Source organism: Coenobita brevimanus, chromosome 33, assembly GCF_032717465.1.
Source record: "Coenobita brevimanus isolate Jiangsu-jjx chromosome 33, ASM3271746v2, whole genome shotgun sequence".
NCBI lineage: Eukaryota > Metazoa > Arthropoda > Malacostraca > Decapoda > Coenobitidae > Coenobita > Coenobita brevimanus.
In genome coordinates, this window is record NC_136986.1 from 44,069,037 (window position 1) to 44,079,062 (window position 10,026).

The 10,026-nt window shown below is 38.8% G+C and overlaps 1 protein-coding gene across 2 annotated transcripts; it reads left to right on the top strand.

The window, feature by feature from the left end:
• Positions 1-3,486: 3,486 nt before the first annotated feature.
• On the top strand, positions 3,487-7,412 carry LOC145395761 (cytochrome c oxidase assembly factor 6 homolog). 2 transcript variants are annotated; one of them, XM_080269302.1, is made up of 3 exons: positions 3,487-3,506; positions 5,444-5,556; positions 6,206-7,412. In XM_080269302.1, exons 2-3 carry the CDS (start codon positions 5,451-5,453, stop codon positions 6,364-6,366), a joined length of 267 nt encoding a protein of 88 aa, XP_080125428.1. In that variant the 5' UTR covers positions 3,487-3,506; positions 5,444-5,450; the 3' UTR covers positions 6,367-7,412. The 2 variants fall into 2 exon arrangements, with proteins under 2 accessions (XP_080125428.1, XP_080125427.1); XM_080269301.1 differs by having other exon boundaries at positions 3,493-3,602.
• The last annotated feature ends 2,614 nt before the right edge of the window (positions 7,413-10,026 follow it).

Below are 10,026 nucleotides of genomic sequence, written 5' to 3' on the forward strand. Positions count from 1 at the left end.
GTGTGGGGAGTACTGAAGATCCCACCTAAATTGAAAAGAAATCAAGTGGGTGAAGCGAGACTAATGCATCAGTACTGTGAAGGGGGTTACAGTAGCATTCTGTCTGCATAAATGCCAGAATTCAGTAAGGAGTTCATATCATATCTAACTATCTACCTACAGCCAGAGGCCAATCCTGAAAGTGCGACCACAAACAAATCGCCTCCTGGACGCTTCACGTCCAGGAGGCGATTGTACATCAAATACCAGAGGCTTTTCTTTCCCTACATAAATATCAATAGGCTATATGGCTGCCTATCCTCCAGTACAGCTGCAATAATTCTGTATCCTCATACTTACAACAGGTGCAAACTGCAGTTAATCCTTGCAGCGTGTGGGGATGACTTTGGAAAAGGGCTGCATCAAAGAAATGGCCATGTCTGTGTTCTGGTGTGGCTTCTTTATGAGTCTAAACTTTCCTTACACAGTATATTGCTGTTGTCACCTGGGAGGCCACCCCTGGAAATAGGGTATGGAATTAGGTGTGGACCAAAAACAGGGAGGCAGAGAGTTAAGGAAAACAATGTGGGGTGGCAGGTGTGGATGGAATGTGCAAACAAAGTACAGTAATACTGTATTTAAAATCACTGGTATTGCCCTGTTCACCATTTTTACCAATGCTGCAAAACATACAAATGTGCTTGATTTTTTTCTTTCTGATTTAACAGGACACAGAAATCATATCATCATAAGCAATTTCTGACCAGTGCAACAAAATACTGAATTGGCAGTCATTCACAAATTGGCACTTCTAATAGGAAAATACAGTACTGGCATACCCCATTTTAACGATGTAATTTGTTAGGTAAAACCCCATCGTTAGGCAGGGTATCGTATATCAGGGTACTTTTAACAAGTAATATGGAAAGTTTACCAGCCTTGGGTTTCCCCACAAACCAAGCCCAAAACCCACCCCAGTGAGCCCAAAAACAAGTTTAAAGCTAATCTAAATGGCCTACCAGCTGTCAAGGAAGCTAACCTATGCCTAACACCTGTAAATAACTCATTAAAACCAACAAATAAAATCTGAAAATCGTCAAATATAAGTCTGGAAAAAATCAAGCTTAGTAAACTGTACCCCAAAATGACAATGTTCACCCCACCTATGGCTAAAACCCATTACACTAAGTCTCAAAACAGTTTATAAATCAACCTAAACACACAATTTTAGTTTAAATTATCATCAAAATCGGTTAAAAAAATAAATAAAAACCCATCGTTAAACCGGGGTTTGGCCATCGTTAGGTGAGGTATGCTGGTATTTCCACCCCCATCGTTAGGCCGGGTATCGTATATCGAGGTATTACCATATTGTATTTCTGTATCTGTTTGGCCATGTGGAGAGGATGGAGAGCAAGAGACTGATTAGGAGTGTGTATGTGAGTGAGGTGGAGGGGGGGAAAGGGAGAGGGAGGCCAAGGATGAGGTGGAGAGGTATATGAGTTAGGGCGGTGTGAACTGGGAGCAGGGCAGTGAAATAGCAGGGGACAGGGTGACATGGAGGTGATTAATTTGTGGCCACCCCTTAAGGGATTAAGGTGTCTGGCGATAGATAGATAGACAGTATCTATTATCACCAAATTGGTTCATACACATGTAATTATCTGCAATCCAGTAAAAAAAACTGTGCTTACCTTAAATATTGATGAAATATGAGGATTCTGAGTCAAAACATGCTAAAGTTAACAGGCATTTTCCGTTAAGGTTGCCAAAATGCCCTGACAGACCTCCATTTTGCCTAAATATGGTTTCCTGTAAGCCTAGAAACCACTTACTACGCTGGGTGGTAACCATATAACCAAATCATACGTGCTCCCTACGTGTCAACAAGTGGGTAGGTGGAGGGTTAGTGCCCCTCCCCGTAAAACAAATAACTCAAAGTCAAACGGCCACCCCTTACGGGATTATGGCGTCTGGCAACAGATAGATAGATAGATTGATTATTGTATCTATCTATCTATTGCCAGACGCCTTGATGTACAGTTCAAACTAATGTACAGTATTTGCAGGTTAAATCAATATTTATACAAACTAGAGGTCTGTCAAGCCCAGCTGTCGAGCAAAAGACGAAACATTTCAGCTAATTTCTGCCAGATTTCGCTCTGAATCCTGATTTTTTATTAACTGTTTAACACAAAATTTTGACTTTCATTTTTTTCATTCATTCATTGCCAGACGCCATGTATCCCAGACAGGGTGGCCAAGGGCTTAGAGTTAATTGTTTTACAGGGAGGGGCACTAATCCTCCACCAACCCCACTTGACGTAGATAAACAGGTGTGTACGAACCTATAAGGTGATAAAAATTATAGGTATTATTCCAGCTTCAGACAGTCACACTCCTCAATTAGACTAGTTAGGTTACTTTGATTAGATGACCTGAGCTGGTTCCCAAAGTTCAATAAGTTACTTGGTTACAATAGTTAGGCTGGGCTTGGTAAAAAAATAAATAAATAAATAAACACATAAAATATTGGATCTCGACTGTCTGAAACCGCAAATTAACCTAACTATAATATATTGCAATTAAAAGTGCCAATTTGGTATTTCATCAAACCCATTTCTGACATCCAAGCATACAGGCTTCTTACACCAAAAAAAATGCAATGAATTCTAGGAAATATATAAAATGCAATAAATCTGAGGAACAACAGGTCAATGGGAAAAAAATAGGTCTTAGGAGGCTATAGGTCATATGAGGGAAACACAGGTTCATGTAAGAAGAAACAGGCTTGTGGTGGAAATCTGGTCCAACGAGGAGTATAAGTAAACGGGAGAAATTAGTCCACTGGAGGAAATAGGTTTAGGGAAAATTGGTCTAGGGTGAATTTGAGACCATGGAGGAAAATCAGTCCAAGGAGGAAACTACTTCATGGAGGAAAAATGGGTCCACAAGGGAAATATGTGAAACCGCTAATTTGGGGGTACTGCCATTGACGGGATGGTGTTCGTAATGATGACTACTACTTACTGGAAACAGAAAAATTACTGATATCTTCTGAGAGAGAAAGAAAGCGCTGAAAATTATGGCACAAGCTATACCAAGGTGGAAAATTTCACAGGTAAATGTTCGCTGAGAAGTACATGAGAGGCAACAGTGAACAGAAGTGGGTAGCCATAAATTTAGGCTTATATATATGTTGCCTTGTTACTGGAGAGTCAGCTAAACTTTATAATTACCCAGGTGGTTGTCGCTGCCGTTGCCATGGTGAAAAAGGGCACAAAAAACAGGTTAATTGGTCTGCCATTTGATAACGTGAGCACCAACCACAAAATTACGTCGCTTAGTCTACCAATACCACACCTTCATCCTCATGGCATTATGAACCAAAAATGGAGTGATTGTTTAGTATTATATATCCTGAAAAAAGGCTACTGATATTCTGAGCTATTATTAAGGCTTGTAAATACGTATACATGAAAAAAATATGAGATGATTTGGAGTGTATGGCAGTGTAGCAGACATTGGTGAGGGGTACCCGATGCTTATTTCAGCTTTATTTCACTGCTGATTCCTCCTGCAATTGTCTGTCACCATTTAAAACAGCAAAAGGAGTCAATAACGTAGTATGTTAAATCAGCACCGGCAGGTTTTAGTCTTATATCCATGTGAGGCATATTGTTCATGATACCTTTCCTTGTATCTTGTCAAGTCTCGTATCTTTTGACTGATAATTAAACAGGTCAAGTAAAAAAAACCCTTCTACTACACTGTTCTTTCATTTACATATTTATATCCTACCATATTGCCATTTAGTATTAATTTCTGGTGTGTTCAGGATGATGTAACCTCATTACTGGAGAATATTATATTGAATCGGCCAAATTTCGTGGTAAAAAAGTAACGAGATCAGATATGGAACTAATTTACAGATATACTTGGTCTTTTTAACATGCTAATAATGTTTTTTGTGTGTGTGTGTGTGTGTGTATCATCAAAGGTGCTGATGTCTGAGGTTAGGTTTGGTTAGATTAAGTACCTCAATATTATCCTCCTAATTCGAGTTTCAGCCCATGCTTTTTTCATTTACAAGGGCTGTTGGTGCATTTTTTACTGATTTATGTGGAAAAGGTGTTTGTACAGGTGACATGTAACTGGGCTATGAGACTACTCAAAATTGACAAGGTTGATTTTGGGCTGAGAAAAGAATGCTACCCCTTTTTTTGGCTATCAGACCCATTTCTCCATTTTTCCCACTGAATTTGGTATGTAACTCAAGCCTGCATTCTTTATCTAGAGTTTAACCTGTTTTGGAGGTATGGTAGTGGTGAAAAAACATCAACATTTTTTTACGAACAAAGCTAGCATGAAAATAATATAGCTAGTCCCCAGATTTTAACATTTTTCTCTTCTCACCATTATCAGAAGAGGTAATAAGGCTTCATGTCCGTGTTTAATCAGCTTCGTGTCTTTGCTTCGAATCAGCATGACAAAAGTTGGTCGTACTGAAACTCAAAAATATTAAAAAATACTGTAACTCTCCCCCAGATTTAAAAATTTTCGTCTCCTAGCATTATTAGAAGAGCTGCGATGTTCTTCCAAGTCTCTTTATTCAATCAGTTTCGTGTCTTTGCTGTGAATCGCCATTAAAAGGGTTGGTCGTAAGGAAACTAAAAAATGCAATACTGTGGTTGGAATGAATATCTTGCCTTTTGTGCCAACGTTTGAATATCTGAGAGGTGATAAGAAGCTTGTAAATATATCTAGTGCCAGGGATATATGTCAAACATTTTTCGTTAATTTTTTTGGACTAGATAGCATAATTTTGGACCCCAGATAAATTTGGTGTTACTGCTTTACTGTACTTGTCTGATTGGATGTTAATGTTTTACTCTGACACCATCAGTAATGTTTAATGTTTTCACACTACCAGTAATGTAATGTTTATTGAAACTGTACACTCATTAATGTTTCATATTTTACACTGTCAGTAATGTAATGTTTAATATTTTACACTACTAGTAATGTAATGTTTTGAAATTGTACACTATTACTCAAAGGTGTAGGAGAGGCAATTACAATGGTATGTACAGGAAGCAACAATAATCGTGTTGTGAAATTTGGTGAAAACATAAGCTAACGGGCTAAGCGTCTGGTACATCCTGCCGTCTATCATACGGACGGTTCATAATATTTCACGAGTTACATTTAATCTTCGGGACAAAACCGCGACATGACTACTGTTGCTCACTGTACATGTAATGAGGAGGAATGAGGACTATGTGGGTAGAAGAGTGATGAAAGCAAACAGATGGAGTAGGGGTTGGCTGAGGACACGGTGGACGTACACTATACAGCGAGATATAAGGGAGAAGAATATTGCAGGGGATGCATCTGAATTCTGCATAGTAAACTGAAATAATCATAAGATGTGACTAATATACAGTATGTCTTGGTTTTTCAGAGACAGCATGCCAAGGGAACCAGGAGAGAAGAGCACCCATTTTCCTGACAAGGAGTCTCGCTACCAGTGCTGGGACGCGCGTGATAAATATTGGGAGTGTCTCGATAATGGAGGTACGTGAGACAGATGGCACTCCCTTCATATAGCAACACACCCTTATTCCAAATTACATTTCCAATTGACACAAGACCCATGTGGTGTATTTTTATTTTGGTTTGTAAGGCCAGAGATTACAGGAACTAAATTACCAGAGGGTAAATAAAGTCAGTAATTATTTGCTTTGATAAGGGTGTTTTCACTGCTTTTCAGGTGGTTATGTAGAAGATCAGGAGTCTCAGTATAGTACAATCCCCCAGTTTATCCTTCAGCCAAGAAAGATCGTAATTCATCACCTTGGTACAGTTTCTTTACTTTTTATGGGTTTCTACTGACTGGTCTGTCTAACTGTCTATCTACAGCCAGATGCCTTAATCCCATAAGGAGTGGCCACAAACAAATCTCCTCCATGTTGCCTTGTCCCCTGCCATTTCACTGCCCTCACCTCCAACTTATACCCCCCTCTCTCATATACCTCTCCTCTCCATCCCCCCCATGATCCTTGCACCTCACTTTGCTTGTTAGTCTCTCACACTCCATCCTCTCTGCATGACCAAAGGTAAATGCCGAAAGAAATTCAGATACTCAGACTATTCCTACCCAGACCAGGATCAAAATAACTTCCTTCCAGATCACATTTTCTACCCACCACCTTCGCCCCTCCAGGTACCTCAGAGACGTGCAAGGAACAGAGAGGTCATTACGAGGAAAAATGTCCAGCCACTTGGGTCAAACACTTCGACAGAAAACGCAACTACCTGATTTTCAAGGAACAGATAAAGGAGGGATATGAGCCTATAGATGCGTCAGAGAAGAAAGGCTCGTGATGTCTAGTTAACAGTTAGGCCTGGTGTAAATATAGTGTTGTTTTTTAAGTTCTGATCTTTTTCAATTAAATATTATCAGTATCATGGTTAATGGTATGTTTTCTCTCTCATCCTCTCTCTGGTTAGATTTTCACATGATTTATCTTTTTCCCTTTATATGGTAGGTAATGGCTGAATTTTTTAAAAGTCTGTAACATTCTATCACTGCAAAGAACACTCATTTCTGACCACATATCTTTGTATTTGATCATGAGTAATTTAAAGTGAATACTGGCACTGATGTATGACCAACTTAACAGTCAGCATAAATAACACAACTAAATCCCAGAAACAGTTAAAATTATATGGAGACTGGAAAGTACCTGCATGCTGTAGTGAAGAAACATTTTGTGTATGTGTGTGGCTGTACTTATGACATCAAGAAAACAATATTATTTTGCTGCAACACCACATTGCCATACAGTAATGTGTGCCAGTAATAATCTTCAAATGGCTGCCACAAGGGTGAATTACTCTATATTCTGCTACAGTAATATTCAATCTATTACCCCTGCAGAATTTACGGACCTGAAGATAGGCTAAACCATAATATTTAAGGCTACAGTAGTTGACTAGCCCATGCCCCTGGTGGCATTACATAATCAAAATACCTGCAGCTCCTCTCAGACATACAAATCAGTGTGCACAACGTATTACAATCCCAATTGGTGCCTGTGACCAAGACTTCCAGAGAAAAATATATGTTCACTGTCATCACCATAATCTTACCTTTAGCTCCCAGCTAGGTGAATATTAAGTCTGTACGCATCTGTTCATGTACAGAAAACCAAAAAATATGTGTAGGACCTCTACTGGGAGGATGGAGACGGCTTTACGGTGTGTGATGCTGTGTATAAGAAGAAATAAACGGTTTCTGAGCACTTAACCTACTTATACTACCTACTACAAGAGCACTGCACTTTTTTTGCCCCATCAGAAATGTTGGCATCTGGGGCTAGGCTACTCAGTCCAAACATTTAAGGCTGGAATGATCAGTTGTTCATCCCTGAGAGGCATCCTGCAAACAGTACACCCCAGCCAACTCTCAGATATGCACTCACGGGATACACACACAGCTAACTAGACCTGATGCTGGAGACAGACACCTTTCCTATGGTAGCACATTAATATAAGTAGATGGCTCATATCCATGGCTTACAAATATCCTTCAACTTCCCTCCCTAACCCCTGAAAGGAGGATGTGGACTGCAGGAGGGGGGGAACTTCAGCCTGCAGTCCACTGGGTTCGTGTTGGGATAAGCCTGGAGCCAGAACATAAACAACAGATCATTACACCACCAGGCATCCTCTTGTTGGTGAGATATTTTGCCTGCCAGTTCCCAAACTCATAAAAACAAAATCATTTAGTCACTTACTTGCCTCCTGTCATTTCTTCTCTGCTTTTCCCCCCTGTCTATGGCCTCCAGTTTCTCCAATGCAGCGTGTCCAGGCATCTCAAAAGGAGTGGATCGTCCTAATGTCTCTTCCTTGCTTTATGTATTTTGGATCATGTCAGTGGTGTCTAGTCTCCGTTTTCTTCCTTCAGCTTAAAAAAGAAATATTTGCAAAGTAAGCCTCTTCTGTGCAATATCTTTTAACTTGCTCTTGTTACACCCTGATTTTTTATTTTTATTTTTTATTGAGAAGGCTGAAAAAAATCTCATAACTTTTTCACCAATACATTCTCCTTTAAGCTGATTAAAAATAATCAGGAGGAAACAAGACTAAAATATAATAAGATGTTACTATATGGAAGGGATTACTAAAGCTGGCATTTATATCAGTGTTTTGAGAAAGTTTACATGTTCAATAGGTAGCAATTTGTCTTGATTTTTACCCACAGTTATTTTTATTATTATTACATTGCCTCCACATAATGGTTTGTTCGCTATATTTTTAACTTTTACTGGTTATTGTTGTACTACTGATGATTGTCATTACTTTTTGATTACTTACGTTACTAGCTTTGTACTGTTAATAAGGGAGTGTAATGAGGTTAGTTAATCAATGGCTGAATATGTGTGTGTGTGTGTGTGTGTGTGTGTGTGTGTGTGTGTGTGTGTTTTTCATTCTCTTTCCTTTTTACCTCCAGGATCCTACCCATCCTTCCATCTATGTATCATCTTGTCCTTTCTTACTCTATCATGACAAGAGTGACCAGTTACAAGTCCATGAGTGGCACTATGAGCTGTAAACCCAAAGCATCCAGTGTATATAACCTCCAGACTTTAGAAATCAGTCAGTAGTAGCCAAAATAAAGTTCCCAGAGAAGGAAAGAAAAACATATGGGCCATTTTCAGAGGACCATAACCCACTGAACCACCAGGCATCCTTTAGTCCTCCCCAGCCCATGAACTTGTGGGGATGTAGATGAAATTATGTGGTAGATTATGAAAGTAGATGGTAATTATGGTGTTTCTACTGCTACTCTACACAAGCTTGGTTACCTGGCAGTTAGTGGTGGAAGGGTTAGGGTTTCGGAGATGTTCCCAAGCCATCTGTATTACCTCATACATCAGGCCAGCTCTCATTTTCCTGTCAACATATTGTTATTTTGTATTCAGTATTTTTTTGCGCTGCAGGGTGTAAAATTAATCTATCTATCCATCCATCTATCTATCTGTGTGTATTTATCTATGTGTATTTTTCCACTACAGGGTGTAAAATCTATCTATCCATCCTTCTATGTGTCTATATCTCTAGGTATCTATTTTTTTTTCTGTTTTTGCTATCTCCAGGCAATTTTTTTCAACTTAGGAGAGACTTTTTTTGACTTGAATAAATAAATACAGCCTCATTAAACCTTTCCATTACTGATCCTTCTCAAGTTAATAAAACAGCCTGGAGATAGCAAGAATAAAATAGAAAATGTAGGAATGAAGGGTTTATGTGAATATCGGACACTGATTCTGCTAATGATCCATCGCTTATTTCTAGAAGGATCTGAGAATGCCGAGTAGCAAAATGATAAGATTTATTTCTTTTAAAATTTATAACATGCCATCATTGGGACATTTTACAACACAGTTCACAATGCTCTGCTAGAAAAATCAGTTTGGCCTGAAATAAAATGCAAAGGTGACACAAGGAGAGAAGGAGACCGAGGAGAAATTAACCGCCAGGCTAAAGAAACATGGGAGGAGAACTATGATTTTCCCCAACTCTTGAATTCCCTTTGACTTCATGTGGAATACAAGAGTCTGTTGAATTCCCCAGGCTTTTCAAGAATACATATAAGCTGAATACATCTGTCTTTTGGCTAGCATTGTGTATGTTCTTGGCTGTATATGTGCTGGAACTTAGACAGTATTTTGTTTCATCTTTACTGTTTCTCTCATCTTTGTTTTGTTTTGTCATCTTCCTTCCTCCAGTAAAAAAATATATGTTACTTGGAAGATTCTTTTATTGAGTTTATTGTCAGTGATGATAGACTAGAAAGGAGAAAAGCAATTTATAATCTTGTACTTCACTGTTTTATAAGCCTCTCATAATGTGTAATAATTCTGAAATTTGCCACATGATGGGGTGAATAGTTCCTCAATTTAAATTAAAAAATGAATAACAGCTGGATATCACTTACCCATGTAAATGAATAAAAACTGAAAATATTTCCCTTACCTA

Bases quoted from the DNA above. Each gene is read 5' to 3' on its own strand.
- LOC145395761 (XM_080269302.1), top strand. From the start codon at position 5,451: ATGCCAAGGGAACCAGGAGAGAAGAGCACCCATTTTCCTGACAAGGAG. The intron at 5,557-6,205 runs GTACGTGAGACA...TCGCCCCTCCAG, and splicing joins GGAGTGTCTCGATAATGGAG to GTACCTCAGAGACGTGCAAG.